The 21118-nt window shown below is 43.2% G+C and overlaps 1 protein-coding gene across 3 annotated transcripts; it reads right to left on the bottom strand.

Annotated features, from left to right (window-relative positions):
• Positions 1-6305: 6305 nt before the first annotated feature.
• Positions 6306-20871, bottom strand: gprc5c (G protein-coupled receptor, class C, group 5, member C). 3 transcript variants are annotated; one of them, XM_034227562.1, is made up of 6 exons: positions 20549-20871; positions 19668-19815; positions 16394-17440; positions 12379-12479; positions 9319-9447; positions 6306-8052 (listed from the first exon to the last, which is right to left on the bottom strand). In XM_034227562.1, exons 3-6 carry the CDS (start codon positions 17379-17381, stop codon positions 8020-8022), a joined length of 1251 nt encoding a protein of 416 aa, XP_034083453.1. In that variant the 5' UTR covers positions 17382-17440; positions 19668-19815; positions 20549-20871; the 3' UTR covers positions 6306-8019. The 3 variants fall into 3 exon arrangements, with proteins under 3 accessions (XP_034083453.1, XP_034083452.1, XP_034083454.1); XM_034227561.1 differs by lacking the exon at positions 19668-19815; XM_034227563.1 differs by lacking the exons at positions 9319-9447; positions 19668-19815.
• Between the last annotated feature and the right edge of the window lie 247 nt (positions 20872-21118).

The following is a 21118-nucleotide window of genomic DNA, read 5'->3' as shown; positions in this document are numbered from 1 at the left end:
CCCTACGCCTGCAGGTTATGGGGGGGAAAACTCTGACTGTTGTGTGTGCTTATGCACCAAACAGCAGTTCGGCGTATACGGCCTTCTTGGAGACCCTGGAAAGAATCCTGTATGGGGCTCCTGAAGGGGACTCTTTAATCTTACTGGGAGACTTTAAGCACATGTGGGCAATGATGGAGACACTTGGAGGGGCGTGATTGGGAGGAACGGCCCCCTTGATCTGAACCGGAGAGGTGGTTTGTTACTGGACTTCTGTGCTAGTCATGGATTGGCCATAACAAACACCATGTTCGAACATAAGGATGCTCATAAGTGTACGTGGTACCAGAGCACCCTAGGCAGAAGGTCCATGATCGATTTCGTTATCGTATCATCGGACCTGAGGACGTATGTTTTGGACACTCGGGTAAAGAGAGGGGCGGAGTTGTCAACTGATCACCATCTGGTGGTGAGTTGGGTCGAGTGGCGGGGGAAGCCTCTGGATAGACCTGGTAAGCCCAAACGTGTAGTTCGGGTGAACTGGGAACGTCTGGAGGAGGCCCAAGTTCAGGAGGCCTTCAACTCACACCTCCGGCCGAGCTTTTCGGGCATTCCTGTGGAGGTTGGAGACATTGAACCAGAGTGGTCGGTGTTCAAAGCCTCTATTGCCGAAGCCGCGGCGGGGAGCTGTGGTCTCAAGGTCTTAGGTGCCTCAAGGGACGGTAACCCTCGAACCTCCCGGTGGACACCGGTGGTCAGGGAAGCCGTCCGACTGAAGAAGGAGGCCTTCAGGGATTTGTTATCCCGGGGGACTCCCGAGGCAGTTGCAAGGTACCGACAGGCCCGAAGGGCAGTAGCCTCAGCCGTGGCCGAGGCAAAGCAGCGGGTGTGGGAGAAGTTAGGAGAAGACATGGAAAAGGACTTTCGGGCGGCACCAAAGTTGTTCTGGAAAACTGTCCGACACCTCAGGAGGGGGAAGCAGGGGACCATCCAAGCTGTGTACAGTAAGGATGGGACGTTGTTGACCTCAACTGATGGAGTGTTAGGGTGTTGGAAGGAACACTTTGAGGAACTCCTGAACCCGACAACCCCGCCCTCTATGTTAGAGGCAGAGCTGGAATATGACGGGGGATCAACACCAATCTCCCGGGGGGAGGTCACTGAGGTTGTCAAACAACTCCACAGTGGCAAAGCCCCGGGGGTGGATGAGATCCGCCCAGAAATGCTGAAGGCTCTGGGTGTTGAGGGACTGTCATGGTTCGTCTTTTGTTTGTGACTAAGTCTCCGATGAGTGTTCTGTTTTGTCTTTATTAGTATCCGGTAGCCTTGAAATAAAGGAATTTTCAGTTTAAATCTGCATTTGGGTCCTGCCTGCTTCACACATCGTAAGAAGAAGAAGAAGAATTGGGAGGGATGAAACCCTCTTTAATGGTCACACATGCAGAGCACAGTGAAATGTGTTCTCTGCTTTTAACCCATCCTAGTACTAGGAGTAGTGTGCAGCTATTGCACAGCGCCCGGGGAGCAATGGGAGTGAGGGGGGAAGGGGGATGTCCGGTGCCTTGCTCAAGGGCACCACGGCAGGGCAGGAGGTGAACTGGGACCTCTCCAAGTAGCAGTCCACACTCCATATTTTAGGTCTGGTTTGGGACTTGAACTGGTGACCCTACGGCTCACAGTCCAAGCCCCTACTGACTGAGCCACTGCCAGACAAACAGAACAGAACGAACCAACCTAAATATGGGCCCAGCAGATCCTTTTGAGCAGGAGATATTGGAGTTTTACTTTGCTTTGATTGGCTGCTCTAGTCAATGGTTGGGAGCGTCCAGGGTTCAGCAGCGAGAGGCTGTTCTGGCAGAAGCACGCCAGATTACGATGGAGAAACCAGGCTTGGTTAAATTCTTACCGGGCGGGATTTTGGATTTCCTCATGGTGTGTTATCCCCTGCCTGACAGCCCCAGGCCTCTCAACTCTTGTTATGACACCACACGCATTGGTGTGGTCCATTTGGAGTCAACCCTGGCTTCTGCCCCATTGCCTGCTCCTGTCCAGGAGCCGTTCTCTGGAACTCGTATGGCCTTTGGAGGTCCACGGAGCCTCCAAAGGCCAGGAGTGGTGGACCGCTCAACCAGCATCACCACCGAGTTGGAGAGCAGCGTGATGTTATTCGCCGCCGCCGCCGCCTGAAAGGCACACTGGTGCATCCGGTCGGCCTGGCAGGCGCTCAACGTAGGGCGCTGTCCGGCGATTATGTTGGCCTGTCTTACCCCAAAAAACGCCGTCAGGCTCGGCTCCAGAGAAGGGGCGGCTGGGAAACCAGCATCTGTGAACCCCTCCACCTTGGTGAGGGGAACAAATGTGGCCACCGGAGCCTTCAGGGTCCTCTGGTTCGCCGCCGCCCCCTCCTGGAACCTCCTTATGGGCGGGAAGCGTGGCCAGATCGGGTCACTCCTGACCGTCTGCACCCGCGAAAAAACTCTGGTCATGTCATCCGGAGCACACCTCTCCTGAGCAAGGGGAACGGGGAGATCTCTGCAGGCGGCCGCCTTGCGTATGATCTCCGGCAGTTCCCCTAGGATGCCACCTATCGCCGGTAGCGCTGTGGTGACGGAGAAGGGGAAAGGATGTTCGGCCACCAAGCTTGCTCCCTGCTCCGACTCTGTCTCCCCCGTCCGGGGGAGAGGAGGGAGGGAAGAACCGAATGGTGAACCGTGGAGGGAGGCGGGGTAGGAGTCGTCCGACTCCCCAGTGACACAAGGCCCCCGTCCGCGGGCTCGTAAGCCTGGACGGGCCAATGGTCCTCCTCGGCCGCAGCAGCGAGAGCGTCCACTCTCCGCTTCCTGTCGCCCGAGGGGAGACGGGCACAGTGTGTGCATGCTACCTGCTGGTTTAGAGCCGCGTACACGTGCTCTGACCCCAGGCAGGATTCACATACTGTGTGCTGGTTATAACTCATTATGAACCCAGAGCCACATGAGGGACAATCTCTCACACAATTGTCACTCATGTTTACTCTGCAATTGAAGTGTCTCTTGTGCTTCAGTAACGGGGTGCTGAAGAAAAGAGGGAGCAGATTGTCAGGGCTCCTTCCTATTTATACCAGAAGGAGCCCGAGGGTGGGGCCCACCTTGCGGGTGGGCGGGGACTACAAGTGTTTCAGTGCTGCGCAGGTGCGCAGAGGGATTACCCAATAGCGATAGCCTTAGAGGGCGAAGCCATATACGAAATAGAACACACACGGAACAATTTGACACATTTCCCGCTCTTATGTGCCCATCCCCCCACATGGAGGGCACACACAATACATGTTCAGTGTCTATTCTTTATATATTTACTGCAATTGTTCATGTATACCAGTAGTCTGATACAATGTTTACAGTTTGAAAGGGTGTTAAATGAAATTTGGTGATGACTAATGGTTTTTGTGTTAATGTAATAGCAGTTAAAACAGGACCGGTCAAATCTGACCGCGAACACCAAAGTAAGGGGGGAACACGAAGACAATAGGAGGGTTAATAGTGCTGCTCTGTTTCTCCATATTGTAATTGCACGTGTGTTAAATGTGTCTTCTCAGCATACAGCAGACCCCATTATGCATGTCAGCCCGCTCTTTTACTTATCCTGTCCCGTGCTAGCTGTTTTCCCCTGCTCTCATTCTTTATACCAAGTTATGCTATCCAGGTCCTTCATACTGCTCTGTGCTAACTAAGCCCCCAGATATACTATATACTGGTATAGAAATATTTGTATCTCAAAGTGTTTACCTTAGAACTCCTGATAAATCATTGAAATTAAGATGTTAGTTTATCATTAGTTAAAGCAATATATTTAGGTTTTCTGGTACATTTTACACCCATTTATGAAATATTCCGCATACATTTTAAGAGTTTCAGCTTTATTAACAAATTGTATCATCATCTACGCTAAAAATTAACCTTCTATCTTCCTTTGGTCAAAAATCTATTGTATGTGCGGCTCGTTGTCCACCTTTGAGAGGCTCTATGTAATGGGGAGCTGGCATCGGACATTTTAAAAGCTTAGATGGTGTACTCAAACACTGTTAACACATTGAGAGGCAGTTGGATGATGAGAAACTGGGTACTCTTTGTCAAAACATTACATTCGTGCTAAGTCCACCCTAAGTGGAGTCGCTGCACTGTGGTCTCCCCCTTCAATGTTGGAGTTAGAGGACGCTGCAGTGTCTTTTTCTACTGAAGATAGTTAGGCATTGTAGAAAAAAAGATCACTGAAACCATGATCAATTATCTCTGCCTCCTCTGATGACCTCGATGAATTCAGCCATCTGATATCAATGAGGTTGGATCGATAAATGTGTTTGCACCAGTTGATGAACATTATTGAATTTGTTTGCCTGCTGTTAATCCTCTCAGGACACTGGACCTCCCCCTGCTATCCAAACTAAAGACATGATGCACGTGGATTAAATAATACGATCATAACTCTCTGGCCCAGAGGTTGGTGACAAAGGGTGGATTTTTATTCAAATACATACAAAAATAGTGAAAATTAATTAAGGAATTAGTACAATTCCAAGCAAAATACATGTAGAGGGTATCAAAAGTCTGGAAAACTTGTTTGTCTGCAGCAGGACATGTATTTATTGCTTATTTCCAGGAGTGCACATAACTTTTTTGCCCTGGTTCTCAAAGGAGCACCTGGAGATGTTGCTTGGTGCTCATCCTTAAAATGAAATAAACCGTAACTTTTGAGGGGGTCTTGACTTTATTTGCCAGACACACGGCACTGAACACACGTGCAGAGGTGAACACAGAACACACATGCAGAGGTGAACACAAGACAACATTAGCACGACCAGTAATCCTACAAGCTGTCATCACTACCCTCCTGACTGTTCTCCTCACTGTCTTCCTCTCTGTCAGACATGGTAGCTGATGATGTAGGCCTACTACTTCCTCTCTGGTTGAGTCTGCGATTAGCTGCTTGCATCCACAAGTCAACAGCTGGGTTTGGGTCGAAAGTCTCTGTTGTCATCTTAGACAAGTGGATGTAATCAAATAAGTATGTGAACATAACCAATAACCTACCATAGCCAATAACAAATTAATGTAACTTATTTTATTTTTGTTGTTCATTCATATCTTATTTTACCGTAACATTTATTTATTTATGCATTTTTTGTTATCTCTCCAGTTTTAAAGGATATTTTTGGTTACTGTCCTATAGTATACATTGGAATGATTTCAAACCTGTTTATCCCAATAATTATAAAGGAGTGCCTTGGAAATATGTGTTTACATAAATTGTGACCAAATCGTTTGAACTTAGACTAAAGTGAACTATCTAAACACTCAGAGTCCTTTACCTCACTGAGCTGTAGTTATCAGCCTCTCAGTCTGACTGGAGAGGACTCTCCCTCCACATTATTGTAGAAACATCTTCTTATATCCGTTAGAGCAGCTATAGCACCAGATTCTAATAACAGCGCCGGTACCGGTGCACCCTCCCTCGCTCACTCGCATTTTGGCTGTGAGCTGCGGGCGCCAGATAAGCCAACATCCCCCATTTTCATCACTTACAGCGCCCATCGTACAGGGCAAATGAAACGTGTAACCGGGGTGAAAAGCGTGTTACATTTACTTAATTATGAATATTGTTACATCAAGGCCGAAAATTAGGATGAGTACCAACGGTCAAAAAAATGTTTTTCCCTCCCAGAGCTGCCAGCGCAGCGCCTCCACAGATCTGGCGCATATAGGCGAACATCTATAACGCCAGTGCCACGGGCCGGCCCAGGGCCTGAGTTCATATGCAACTCACAAATATCTTTCTCTCTTCTCTCTCCTCTTCTCCCTTCTCTCTCTCCCTCTCAATGTTGGTGCGCAAATGCGCCTTTTTTCAAATGACCCGGTGCTCTTTCTTTGGCGCACCAGTTATGTGCAGCCCTGCTTATTTCATTCTTTTATTCAACTTCTTTAGGGGATGGTTAGTCCTGAGCTTCCTTTTTGGTCCACATCAAATGCTAACCATGTCATGATCCCACCTCTGAGTTTATTTATTCTGTTTTATTTTGAAAAGTTTTCTTGCCCTATGTCATGCCTGTTTTTACTTCCTGTCTTTGTGTGTTTTCCCACCCATTTTATTTCCTTATTGGTTCCACCTGTTCATTGTTAGCCCTGCAATGAACCTGCTCTCCTGTACACCTGCACTTATCCCCTCATTAGTTCTGCTCGTGTTTCAATTTTTTCTTTTTTGAGTTCTCATTGTCGTGTTCAGGAATGTATTTTTCACTCTGACTGCCCTCACCATCTCATGAGACACATTTTGATGAGTAAACATACTGTTCATAACTTGACAAGTGACCATTTATTTGGTGTATATTGAAGACATTTCACAGTGTGGCTTTGGTACAAAAACAGAACATTAGGATCAAATAAAAAATGATTAGAAATCTGAAGGTCCATCACCAGTGTGATATCATTCCCAGCAACAACATCTGTATCTTTACAAAGGGTGAAGGAGGAACCATCAAAAATGCACAGCAGAGATAAGCCAACGATTGTAAAGACTAAACTCCAAGGTAAGGTCTTTAAATGTCTGGTTTTGTCAATCCAAAAATAGTCACTTAAATCTGATATAAACAGAGGAAAGCAGCAAATCTCAATATTTGAGAGGCTGAAAACAGCATTTTCTGCGATTTTGCACACACTCCAGAATTTGGCTTTCTTTTTAAATTATTTTGTGACATTCTCACTGAAGAGACTTGCAATTACTTGCCCTAGACTTCTGCTTTCAGACGTAGTTAATTATGAAGTTATTACCCTATCTGATAATAATCCAATGCAGAGGCAATCATGTAATATAATGCATTATTTTATATATATTAAATATGTATATATGTATTTTGATATAGTCTTAAAGTTACAACCGGCCTTTTGAGTGCAACCATAATTCGTACGTGGCCCGTGATGACATTGAGTTTGACACCCCTGCATTAAGCTATTGAACTTTAGGGACCATAGATTGTACACTACCCCTTATGATGCATTGTAGGATCACTTGAGTCCCATATGGGTATAACAAATCTCACCATTCCGTGGACTACATCTAGTGAACCGGAAATGAGTATGGATACAGCTTTTGGATATTTATACATTGAAGAACTACAAATCCCATGAAGCTTTGATACTTCTGTAGCTAAGACCTAACAATATGTTTATAAAAGGTTAACCTAATATCTCTGTGAGATTGACAAGGTTCTCAAACTGTAGGTGATGTAATGGATTAGATAGATATTTATTTTTGGACTTAAAAGTATCATGGTATTGTGAAAAATTATAAGCAAGTGAAACAAGCTAATCCCAGGCGTGTTTATGGCTCTATCCAAATGATTATTTGATTATTAAAAGGGATCTATAATAATTGAATAGCACACAGTGGTGCTATAAATAGTATTAAATACACATATTCATAAAATGCTTTCATGCAGTGTAAAACCATTGACACATTAATAACATATTTACATTAATCCAACACCAGAAGTTCAATTGTATGTGTGGTTGTTAACAATATTCACAAATAGAGGCACAAGAATAGATCCTATAATTAAACTCACATGTGCAGAATATGTTAAATATAAGTGAAGATGGTTTCATTGGTGCCGTTGCAGTGACTTTCATGGAGTTTGTGTGTGTGATCACGTGGAGATGATATTTGCACCATCAGCCCGTCACTCTTCAGCTGTGATTGGCTCCAGCAGAGAGCTCACAGTCCATTCCCAGTGAAAGGCCGCCATTGCAAAAAGTCTTTGTTCTGCTTCATCCCCTCGCTTTGATTTCCAAATGAAGCTCTAAACTTCTGACACCCAGTGGCTCATGCGAAAGAACGGTCAACAGAAGCTGTTTTCCATCAGTGGGAATGAGGCAGCGTTTGCCACATGTCTGGGCTGAAGGTTGCTCTTAGAAACAGCTTAGGGAACCATGGAGAACAGCATAAATACAGCCAACAGGTGCAAATTAAAAGACATGAACTTAAGTTATTTTGAAGGGGTATTGGGGATCTTCACCACTGGGACGTCCTCTGCAGACCATTTCCCTGCAGATGAAGAAGAGAGAACGGTTGTTAATCAAACAGCACATTATTGGATGCAGATGACAACGCCACTGAAAACCAGTGTACAGTGTTATATGGTTGGCTCTGAAAAGCTTGAGTGCAGCAGCTTGGAGTCAAACATTTGTGACCAATGATGTGTCTGAAATAAAAGTGGCTTTTTTGGGTTTCTAAAGAATTTGCACACAAATAATCACCTTATTTAGCAAAACATTTAGTTTCCATTGTATCAACACTAGCTGTCAAACAATCCATTGTTCTGAATAAATGTATTTATTCAAAGATCAGTGATCCGATATCATTGATTCAAAGTGAAAACACTTTTATTTTGAAATAATGAAAGGAATGTATTCTTTCTGCCTAAACACAGTGCAATCCAACAGAGTTTTGTTATAAAATGGCTTTTTGTTTAGGTGTATTTTGTGGATAGTAACCTAATTTTGATAAATGGGCACATTTTGTGATCTAAAAAAATCCCCTTAAAATTATATATTTATAAGAAATATTGGGTAAATACAAATATAGTCAACTTTTTTATGTTGTGTTTTTATACATGGAATGGTGATTGGGTTATTAAGACACAGAATGAGTTTGGTGAAAAAGAAAAATCCATTTGACTAATTCTTAAGGAAAGATTTGGCTAAATATGTCTGTCCTCTGTGTGTGGTTAGCTTAAAACATGACATAAACTCTACGTATTATGAGTCATCTATTAAAATGTCTAAAAAGTATAAATCTGGGTCACATTGAAATCTGCTTAAAATTGACTACAGCTTCTGTCCTCCGGAAATAAGAGAACCATACTCTTCAGAGCCACCTTAAAGCATCAAGTTGAGGGTTTAAAACTCAAAATGTAACTTTTCAGGTTAAAAAACAAATAACAGACTTAAAAAAGGAAATGGTATGTACAGAGAGATACAAACACTGCAATATGACCTACAAATGCAATCCTTTTCACCAACATTCTTCTTGCATTGCAGTCAGAAAACAGATAGAAAAGTACATGGAGTCCAAGTAGCATATTGAGCAGATAAGGTAAAAGAGAAGAGGCCTTAAGAGAGTGAGCTCCACAAGGTAAGAAAAAATAAACCCCAGACAAAGAGGTGATTCATAGTGAACCTGTAGGAGAAGTTGCTATGGATACTGAGAGGTGGACATGCACAGAGGCAGGGGAATAGAAAGCATCTGGAGGTAAGCGAGTTGATAAGGAGAAACAAAGACAGGCGTGGGGGGGTTCAGGGTACCACATACGCTGTGTCCGTTTGTGTGTGCGGTGCTGCTGCTGTCAGTGCGGGTCGAGGGGGTGCTGCTCCCGCTGTTGGCTGCTGAGCTGGCTGAGGCTCTGGGGATGATCATGTCATAGGACACGTCCGGAGGGTGCTGCACAACAAGGGCCAGGACACAAACATTCAGAGACCAGGATGGGAAAGAACATACTTTTTGGAAAGACCTCCACACAAATAGTGTACTGAGCCAGTTTGGATGTTTCAAGGGGGTTGTATGAGAAAATGTATTCATATTCAATGTATTAACTACAGTAGATGGAGGTTGACACGCCCCCAGTTTAGAAATCAGACAGAAGCAAAGTGATGCACAGCTTTTGACGTAGGCACAAGCGACACAGATGATGACGTGCAGGCTATATTTATAACATTTGACTGCTTTACCGTGATGACAGACAGCCAAACTGAAGCCGTTTCATCCATCTTTACTCTCGCCATTGCCACCAGGGTCCGTTGAATATAAGGGATCATTTAACCATGCAGAACAAAGGAGCTGCCAGTCTACCACTGCCTCAATACGTTCGATTGTTTGGTTGCTTTGGTGAATCCGAACTAACCAAAGTCATACAAAAACACAAACAATACTAGCGATTGAGTCAGCGTAAGACCCCAACGTCCATGTTCTACAAAGATAACTGTTATTTTATGTAACTTTATTCAAAGAGTCTGACTTTAAACAGAGCATAGATAACCCCTTCAGTTAACTGACGACAAGATAAAGCCAAAGAATCTAAATATAGTGTTTTGCTATGATATTGATTGTTTAACGTGTCCAAAATGCATATTGCTGCTGACCCCTCCCACAATACTTGCTGTTAAGCTGTTGCTTAGCTTCAGTGTTGGTAATCCTGCGTGTTTCTCCAAAATGGGGGCGTGCTGACAACCATGTTCTGTAGTTAATATACTCACTGTGGATAAGTATCTCAAATAGCCCAACTTCAAATCATTTGAAATACCTCTCCCTTCCTGTCTATGTTGTCCTGGATAATGCATTGCCTATCTTCAAGCTGTCCCTTCAAGCAAAAAAGCTAAAACCCTCCAAACTCTTGGATAAAATATTTTAAATCTTGATCACATTTTTGCATATGTACATACCTATACATTCTCACAATTAAACTCTCTAAGACAGCGGTGCCCAACCAGTCGATCGCGATCGACCAGTCGATCACCTGGAGATTCCCAGTCGATCGCGAGATGTGTCTAAAAATAGAACAACAATATTCTGTTTTATCGTTAATGTCCTATAACATAATCCTCCTGTGCCAGAACAATGCACTTGAATGCATCAAAGCTTTGTGATTGGCGTGACCCTATGTGTCGGGGCGTGGCTGGTGGGCAGTGGGCACTAGTTCGCTGACGTTGTCCGTGTCAACAGGAGTGACAGTCCGCACACACACAATTATGGCAGAAGCAAAAAAGGGGGGGTCGGTCGATTAATCGATTTTAATCATGGTCAGTTTCTGGCAACCCTAATATGTAACAGAGTTAAACATGTGAATACATAATTATAAGTTTGTGAATGTTTAATTCATAATAAGTTGTGAATTTTAAGAGATGAGATTGTTTCATTTAATATTTTAAGTTTTGTTTCGTGTGGGAACACTTTCCCGTTGCACGTCTTTGTTTACTTCTGGTATGTATTTTCCAACTTCTTCTACCATCTGTAGAATCTGGAGAATCACAGAACGGCCGGTCGATTCGCTGACGGCCGTTTATGTTTTTAAATGGCATCATTTTCGCTAGCACCCCTCTCCTGTCATCATTGTCCAAAATCAACAGACTTTACCTATTTTTGTCATGGTTTTGACTTGACCTGTATTTACTTTTTTTAAATTCCTTTTCTGTTTTGCTTGTTTATGTTCGGCATAGTCAGTAGATTCACTTCACCTGCTCCCCTTTTCATACCCTAGTATATTAACCAGTCCACTTCCACCAGGTTGTCTTTGTGCTGTGAGTCTTAGCTTTCCTGCATCTGAGCAAGTGGTTTTCTTTTAACCTTACCCCGTATATCCTGGATTTGGTGATAGCCTAGCCCTCTTGTTCTGTGTTTACCTTCCTTTATTTTTGTATAATTGTTGTTTGTTAGAGAACAGATCGTTTTTTAGCCCCTGCCCTTTTAAGGCTGGAGCCACAGGAGGATGATAACGCAAATGGACCGAAATCGATATCAAAAAAGTCTTCCGTCCACATGCAATAGGCACCAGAAACGTGTCCGTTCACACGAGACCGCTCGAAAGCGCTGGAGACGCTGTAGTACACATGCCGGGCCTGTAAGTGGCGCTGCACTCCTGCCACAAAAGCAGCGAAGAAGACTTCCCGTGCATGGTTGCCATGGTTGCCCTTCTGTTTATTCTCCGCTGTGGACGTCTATCTGATAGAGAACTGTAGCAGATACGACCGTTATCGTCCTTGTATGGCCGGGGCTTAAGTCACTGTGACTGGGTTTTTTTCTTGAGTTTTGACAATTTTTTATCAATTTCACTATTTTTTAAATGCTGTAGTTTTGGGCGTACATATCATAATTGAAGGATGACTATATATTCGCCTCTAGGTTGACACCGGAAAAAAACCGATAAGGGATTTTATATATATTTAAATCAATACTGACATACCTCAGATCAATACATTTGCAAAAAAATAATATAATTAAAACTGTAATTTACACTGTTATGCAATTTGGAAATATTCATCGTTAAGACCACAATTTGACCAGTGCATCTTTTATGACACTTCTTGTAAATGATCATTCCTAAATGTCATCAAACATGGCATGTAGCCTTATCAATAAAGAATAAGTAATAGACTGCTGTGGTGAAAACCTGTTTGTCAGATAAGATCTGTGGCGCAAACAGGTAGAATGCTAACTCATTTCCTGGGTTTTGGGAAAGTGTTACTTGTGGTGTTCATTTCAGTTTACATTTGCCTACCACAGGACATACAGTGGAAGTAAACCAGCTACGTTACAGCCTCAAATGCAGCATTCAAATTAGTTTCTCTGAAAGCAAACTACCAATTTGTTTGTACTTACAATCCCCCCTCCTTTGCTGATAATGGCCAGCTCAGTGGGCTGGTACACTGAACCCCTCACCTGCCCTGTGTAGCCGCTGTACGGAGACACAGGCTTGGACCCTGTAATGCAAAGAGACAACAAACGTTATAATCTTGTCACATATCAAGTCCTCTGAGTGATATCTCTCTGCCTCCTAATTGCTATCTTTCCCTAGCAAACATCTCTTATATCTTTATATTACAACCACTTAAGCTACAAAGCCTTAATCTCATTCGTGCTTGCATCCTTAGAATGAGAGATGACTTTGTTAAAATCAAACGTTTTCCTCAGGGTGAAACTGTTGCCACACCTCAGTTGCCATGGAGACTATGCAAACACAAGGAGTGATGGTTCTGGTGGGAATCAGAGGGAGTGTTTGCATGGGACACAGTGGTTAGGAATGCAGTTAGATACTAGACACTCATTAACAGGAATGATTCAGACACTCTGAATTAGGGATGCACGATATTGGTTTTTTGAAACCGATACCAATAACTTCCTGCTTCTCAAGACCGATACCGATAACCGATAATAATATAATATATATATATATTAAATGTACCTGTAGTTTTTGCACACCTGGTGTGCCTGGGGTCGTCTCTGGCAAACTTCTTGCCTTTTTCAAAAGCCTCGTCAATAGGTAAAAGCCCCGGTGCCTTTGCAGCTGGCTTTGGATTTGCCGCTAGTTTAGCAGCGCAGGCGTCTTCGTACGCTTCGTATGCTTCGTACGCTTACATCGCCATCGTAGCGATGGCGATGTTTCAGGTGACTAATCAGGTTGGAAGTATTATAGCTCGTTGCCTTTTTCCCTCCTCGTGGAACTTCTGCATTGCATTTGTTAATACAAATAGCAAGCGAACTATCTAACTCTGAAACTTTGAAATAGTCCCATACTACCGACGACATGTTTGTTTACTGTCCTGGCTTCACGGCCGCACACCATTTACGTCACAGCCAGGCATGAGTTAGGGAGCGCTGGATTTGTGAAGAACTCCCCTCTTCCTAAACCACTAATATCACAGTACTGGCAAAACGGGAGGAGCCGAGTGAAAAACAAGCGCCCCTCATCCCAATCCACCCACACCGCAGTATTTTTTTCTTTTTTTTTACCCAAAAAATATATTGTATATTATCGGGGCTATTAATACTTTTATCGGGTTTATCGGGATGACGTCATAATTCCTAATATCGGACCGATAATTATCGTGCACCACTACTCTGAATATCTGACTGCAACTCTGGGAACAACATGTGTACATATGGTTGGTCACAGTTTCCATTCCGCACCTATTATGGATTTGTATTCATCATGTCTCCCAATACATTGAACAAAGTTATCTATAGGGAGTAAACTGGGAAGTTAAGGATAAAGGTTGAACTCAAATGATGCTGCTCTGTGTCATGAACCCAGATATGATTAGCCTTATCACACAACAGCTGTTGTGTGATAATCTTTGGTTCCAGTAAGGTATAAACAAGGAAATGTGTTTGCAGATTGAATAAGGCAGTGGAGTAAGGCTGAGAGGATCAGATAATGTCTCAAAATAATGTTGTTATCCGGCAGCAAGGCTGTATTATAGAATTCCTAAAAACGGAAGCACAACAGCCATTTTGTATCTAGTGTTTAATGTAAAAGCTGAATCTATAAACGCACACCAACTGTTGTAATGAAAAACATAAAAACTAGTTTTGCTGGTGGCTTTCCACCTCTAGACCACAGTGACACAAGCTGACAGACTAGTGACATTAACTGCCACATTACAGCGTCTACCTCACCCTCTATGATTATCCACTGACTCCAGCCCTGATGACCAGCTCTCTCTGCCTGAGAGCTGCAGACTTATGTTCTGATCTTTGTGGCGTTTTTTTACTGCATCATCATCCTGCTCGGCTCAGGACTTAAACTGCAGCATATCAAATTGTGTGGGGTCATCACGTAGATGCAAAACAACCTTTTTGAGGACAGTTAGGAAGGTAATCAGCCCGTCCTGATGTTTATGAGGGCTATACATTTTTTGAGGTAATTCAGTCAAAGGACAAAACCTACAAATCCATGCAGACATTTTGTTGAGCTTCCGATATGATTGATATTTATTCAGGGAGCAAGCTGTGTGACTAATATGTAGGGTTGGGTACCGAGAACCGGTTCCGGTTCGGAACCGGTTCCAACATTTTGATTCCAACGGCATCATTTAGAAATGTGAATTTCGGTTCCGCTTTTCGATGCCTGAGGAAATGTTTCTCACCGCTCTCCGTAGCTTATTGTATGACTGCGGCGGCAAATGTAGCGTTGTACCCTGTACCCATAGATATATATATAAACACGTGTTTATATCATAGGTTTATATATATATATATGGTTGTACCTACACTTCCTACAGCGTAACCTGAGACCAGGGCCGGCCCGTCGCACTGGCGTTATAGATGTTCGCCTAGGGCGCCAGATCTGTGGAGGCGCCGCGCTGAAAAAAATGTTTGACCGTTGGGGCTCATCCTAATGTTCGGCCTTGATGTAACAACATTCATAATTAAGTAAATGTAACACCCTTTTTACCCCGGTTACACTTTTCATTTGCCCTGTACGATGGGCGCTGTAAGTGATGAAAATGGGGGATGTTGGCTTATCTGGCACCCGCAGCTCACAGCCAAAGTGCAAGCGAGCGAGGGAGAAAGGGAGGGTGCACCGGTACGCGCTGTTGTTATTAGCATCTGGTGCTAGCTGCTCTAACGGAAGAAGAAGATGTTTCTACAATAATGTGGAGGGAGAGTCCTCTCCAGTCAGACTGAGAGGCTGATAACTACAGCTCAGTGAGGTTTCTTTTCCCTTCACTATATCTGTAAAGCGTCTTTGAGCACCTGTAAAAGCGCTAACAAATTAAATCTATTATTATTATTATTATTAAAGGACTCTGAGTGTTTAGATAGTTCACTTTAGTCTAAGTTATCTCAGTGGGTCTCAAACGTTTTGATCACAATTTATGTAAACACATATTTCCAAGGCACTCCTTTATAATTATTGGGATAAAACAGGTTTGAAATCATTCCAATGTATACTATAGGACAGTAAACCAGAGATATCGTTTTAAACCGGAGAGATAAAAAAATATATGCATAAATAAAAAAGTAAAATAAGATATGAATGAACAACATAATAAAATACGATACATGTACTTGTTATTGGCTATGGTAGGTTATTGGTTATGTTCACATACTTATTTAATTATTCAAATGTAAACCGATCTTTTTCATATGGGTGTTTAGAGTTGTACCCTCTAGATCTAGTCTCTAGTAATTCTGCTTAAAGCACCAGATTGAAGCATTTTGTTTAATTAATGTGAATATTACTGTAAACTAACCTGTGTAAAAGTTTCTCGAATAAATGTAATTTTTTTGGTGGAAGAAGCATGTATCATTTTTTACCCTGCTCCTCAAAGAATCGGAATTGAGAACCGTTAAGAACCGGAATCGAAAAGTAGAATCGGAATCAGAATCGTGGAAATTCAAACGATGCCCAACCCTACTAATGTCACATGCAACGTTTATGTATGTGTGCTTCGAACCCTTCTTGTTAGAACCATTCAAACAAACCAAGCCAATACCTGCTAAATTGAAAAGTTGAGCTTTGATGAGGCAATAGTCATGCTATAGCCAAAAAAAAAAGGAAAACAGGATATATTGTTTCTATAACTTGGTGTGCCCAGATCTAGAATTCATCATTATGGATTTGATATAAACCATTAAGAAAGGTTTTCCTTTTTTAAAACTACAGGTAATATAGTCGTATTTCTGTAATATTTTAGAGTAATAGTAGTAGTGTAATGATATCAACAAAAAGCAATAACTCTAACCCTAACTAGCTTGTATGTTTCAATAGGAAATGGACAAAAAACCTTTCAAAGCCTCATTCCAAGCCGGTGGTTAAAACTAACTATGAAGAGGAAATAAACAACATTTGAGTCTCAGAGGAGATTTGTAATTTTAGCAGGCAACACACCTTGGTTGGGCTCGTCCATAGAGAAAGCCTTATTTTCCATGAACATGTTCTGGGAGCTCTGCTCCTTCAGAATGGTCTCGTAGCCGACTCCTCTGTTGGGGTACAGATCGTCCCCGAAGCTTTGCTGACTGTCATCGTCACCGCTCAAACTGCACATGTCAGGAATGGAGTAGAGGATGAGGAACGCCCATCCATTGGCTACCAAGGCGATGGCCAAGGTGGGGTCATCCCATGTGGGCCCCCCTCTCCTCTCATTCCCGTAGACGTACATGGCGATCCACGCCACCCAAATCCCCACAGAGACCAAGCTGGTTAGAAGGATAAAGGCACCGTCTTTCTTCCACTTATTGTGTTTACCCGCCATGATGGCCAGGCTTGCCACCACCACAGCCAGGATCAGGGTCATTACGTAGATCAGCGCCATGACGAAGTCCTCGTTGGCGATGTTGCAAGGAGTAGCCGTGGCTGTGCTAGTTTCGGCTGTGGCGTTGAGTGGCCCCTGTGGGTGGCGCACTATGGTGATGATGAGCCACTCTGTGTTGATGACCACCTCCACCAGCCACAGCGCCACTGCCCCCAGACCCAAGGCCCAAGCCCGGGGCCCACTGTTCCGCCTGACGAGGATGTTCAGCCTCACGCACTGCATTAGGAGGCAGGCGAAGCAGCCGCTAAACAACACCCCGAATAAGAACCTCCGGGAGGCACAGGTGGAGAAATCCTTTCCGACAATGAAGGCGAACGTCAGGCAGAAGAGACCCATCGTGAAGAACAGGAACCAGGCGTGGAGGCCCACCGAGCTCTTGCGGTTCTTGTCTTGCGTAAAGGGTATGCTGGCCAGAAGTGCCATGAAAAGCACAATGGAGAAGACGATGCCAGCCGACGCGAAGGCCTCCAGCACGATGCCCCACACAGCATCAAGGTCACACAAGTTGTAATAGAGGGAGTCCACATTGGGGCCACAGCCGTGAGGGGTGTTGTTGGCAGCCATGGCTACTTGTAAAGACCAGAATTTAGTTTGGACAAGTTGTTCTGCGATCCTGCCAGCACCTGTTCAGAAGGACAAACAGGGAGAGTCTGAAACATTTCTTGGACTGTTGAGTATTAACAAAGACTCGTCACAAATACTGGAATAGGATACTGTTGTCTACACCCAATTAAGCAAATATTACACTTACATGAGTCAGTTTACACACTTCCCCACATGGGATTCAAAGCTTTGTCATGATGTTTAAATAGAAAGTAATTTGACACTCTTTCAGAGCTAGAAAGAATTAGAACGCTGAATGTCCAACTATGGACTTTTCCCTAACTTTGACGTTAATCATTAGAGGGATCTGTGAACAAATATTGTTTCTGTGCATTGCGATTACACTTGAATCAATAGGTGAAAGTGCATTAAACCTTAAGTGCTATGGGTGGACCTTTTAGTTTTAACAATGCACAAATCAAAATCATTGGTACTTTTAATGATGATTTATTTTAAACAACATAAAATCAGAGTGGAACAGCGTCTGCTTTGTGATAAACATCTCCACAGCGCCTGTTTTTGCTTTTCACTGTGTCTGGCTGGTTCTTTTTGTCCCCGTCAGATTAAATTACTCTGAACTGAGGACTCTGAGCCAGATCGATAGATTTCTAGTGGCGGAAGTTCAGTCTTTCTAATTTCTTTGACTCTATCATGACAAGGATCTTTCTGGAACAACGTTATAACCTTTTCTGGTTTGAATGATTTGGTTAGTCCCTTATTTTTGGGTGGCTTCAAGAGGTCTGTCAGTTATTTTGTAATAAATCACTTATATGTTTTTTTTTCAGTTTAGGGTGTGACCTCTAATCACAGACAGAATTGAAGCCACTTTTTACCAACTGAATAACAGAGACCTGTGATTACACTATATTAACACGTCAATTGTATTTTTACCTCTGTTACCATGGAAAGCTCAAGGACCAACCGTTTTATGGCATGTTTGCTATTTCTGAATGTTCAAGGTAAGAACACAAGGCATAATTTCATTCCAGTAAGAAACAAAGACCAAAGACTCCCAGCTGGTACAACTTTTTTTGTTTTGTCTTTCCATACAAACTTTGGACAGAGATAAATCAAGGATAGGGAAACCCCTGATTCCTTAAAAGCTCTATCAAGCTCCAAACAGAACAATTAAAAAATCAATGAATCGCAACTATTTTATCGATCATGCATTCATCTCTACTATCTCAAGTTCTTTCATAATCTCTGAAAGAAAACAAACTCACCACAAGGTCCATAGCATTTCCGGAGCTTTCAATCATATCACATGGTCTTTATCAGCAGGAAGAATTTGTCCAATTATCATGGCTTTGTTAAATTGCTGATCAAAGCGTCTGAGCCACATTCAATGAGAATCTACAATTCCAAGATCACTAGGCAAACTCCCTGCTGATAAAGATCATGTGATGTGATTGTAAGCTCATCAACATTTACTAAATGGACCTTCAGGTGAGAATGTTTTCCCATCAACAGCCTAAGGCCCCGTCCACACAGAGACGAAACGGGTTGTATCCGCTACAGTTCTCTATCGTATAGACGGTTCGTCCACACGAGGCCAACACGGAAACGCGGATAACGATAACGGCTCCCAAGGTGGGTAGATCTGCGGACAAAACGCTCTGGGGGGCCAAACGGCTCCGTGTGTACGTCCTATACCAGTGACCATCAACTGGCGGCCCGCGGGCCACATCCGGCCCACCAGACATTCTCATCCGGCCCGCACGACGGGGGTGACTGTGGCGTTAGTGCGTTCGCCCCCCACTAATTTTTTTTTAATACAACGTCTCGTGAGTAATGTGCAGTACCGGAGTCCAACAGAGAGTCGTTGTCGTCCCCCCCCCCCCCCCCCCCCCCTTGGATAAATGTTGGCCCTTGGACAAATGTAGTTGGTGATCCCTGCCCTATACGATCATTTCCTGATAACGATGATGCCATAGCCCCGCCCTTCCCCACCTCGACTGCTCACCCCTGCGTCATTGCTGATGTGTTTTGCCAACAACAACAATGGAGGATCACAGGGTTGCTTTCGTGCTCCAGACACTACTGACCATGATACAGATCTCAAAATCTACAGCTCCTCTACCACAACCATCAGCAACAAGTGGACATGTAGAACTACATGAACTACATGTTGCTAAATCCACCGCGGAGAATAAACAGAAGGGCAACCAGGCAACCATGGCAACCATGCTGGGGGGTCTTATTCGCTGCTTTTGGTGAATTTTGTGGCGGAAGTACAGTGCCACTTACAGTCCCGGCATATGTACTACAGCGTCTCCAACGGGTCTAGCGGTCTTGTGTGGACGGACACGTTTCTGGTGCCGATTCCGTGTGGACGGAATACTTTTTTGAGATCGACCTCGGTTCGTTTTCGTTTTCATCTCCGTGTGGACGGGGCCTAAATGTGTGAGATGACAACAAAAGACATCAACAAAATGCTCCCCAAGGTTCTAACGTTTACCATGTGATATTTAGCAATGTGAACCACTGAAACAAAATATTCAAAGTGTAATGTTATAAGTAATTTCTGGTGTCAAACTCTTGCTTTCATTGTTTGCTTGCCTTAAATGTTAGAACTTAAACGCAACATGATAAATATAAAATTAACAACTTAGAAGACAAAGGGGGGTGGGGGAGTTCACAGTAAAAATCTTTACTCAGGGTTTTCTAAAAGTTTTGTCAAGCCCTGGAAGGACTCACTGGGTTTGTTGTCATTGTCAAATTATGTGTACCTCGTCTATGATAACCTATTAAGCTCAGTTTTCGTAACTTGTATCGAGTTCTCACTAAAATAAATAAAAGGAAAACCACCTTTTATTTTCAGTCGTGTTATAATTAATACCTCTGTTAATAGCTCGTCACTATTTAGCTTACATGCAGCATATGTTCTCATATCAATATGAATATGACGTTTGTGTGCATTTAAACTATTAAAAAGCAGTTTCACACATTTTCGGTTGTTCACAGAGACAAGACCATTGACATTATCCTCGTGTACAAATATAAAAAGATATCTAACTAGATAGAATATAAAAACTGTTTTTTGTAAACATATCACAATCGTAGAAATCTAAACGAGACAATTCGCCTTATTTTAACAAGATGGGTCTGATCTATACATGTGTAAGTACCTTTGTGAAGACTTCCCCGCTGAGTTGGTGGTTGTTGATCCCGCTTTTTGAATCTCTTCTTCACCTGCTCCTCCGGCTGCCACCGCTCAGTTGACCGTAAATCATCGAGAGTAAAAAATAAAAGACAAGTCAACTAAAAAGTTTGCAGTCTTCGGTAAATCTCCTGGAACTCCTCACGAGACTGGTCCCTGCAAAGCTCACTTCATACTAATATAAATGAGAATACAAGTTAAAGAATCCTCCACGAGCGTTTTCCAGCGAACTGACTGCTGTGATGGTCTCTCTCTCCTTCTCTCTTACACACTCACTCTCTCTCCCCCTCTCTCACGCACGATCTCACTTCAATGCATGACTGTACTTCCATCAATCAATATCTAATACACATTTTTTTTAATGTTTTATTTCTTTAAACATCTTTCAGTGCTTTCTTGTTGTAGCAAATTAACTTTACATGTTTTCTTTATGCAAGATAAAGTGATTTTATTACAGTAAAATTAAACATCCAACATGTGCGTGGTGTTTAGGTGGTGTGTAGTGACATCTAGTGGTGACATGTATATGGGCCATTCT

This window comes from Gymnodraco acuticeps, unplaced genomic scaffold (assembly GCF_902827175.1).
Source record: "Gymnodraco acuticeps unplaced genomic scaffold, fGymAcu1.1, whole genome shotgun sequence".
Taxonomy (NCBI): domain Eukaryota; kingdom Metazoa; phylum Chordata; class Actinopteri; order Perciformes; family Bathydraconidae; genus Gymnodraco; species Gymnodraco acuticeps.
The sequence above is the reverse complement of the archived record's forward strand: the minus strand, read 5'-3'. Positions and strand labels throughout refer to the sequence as shown.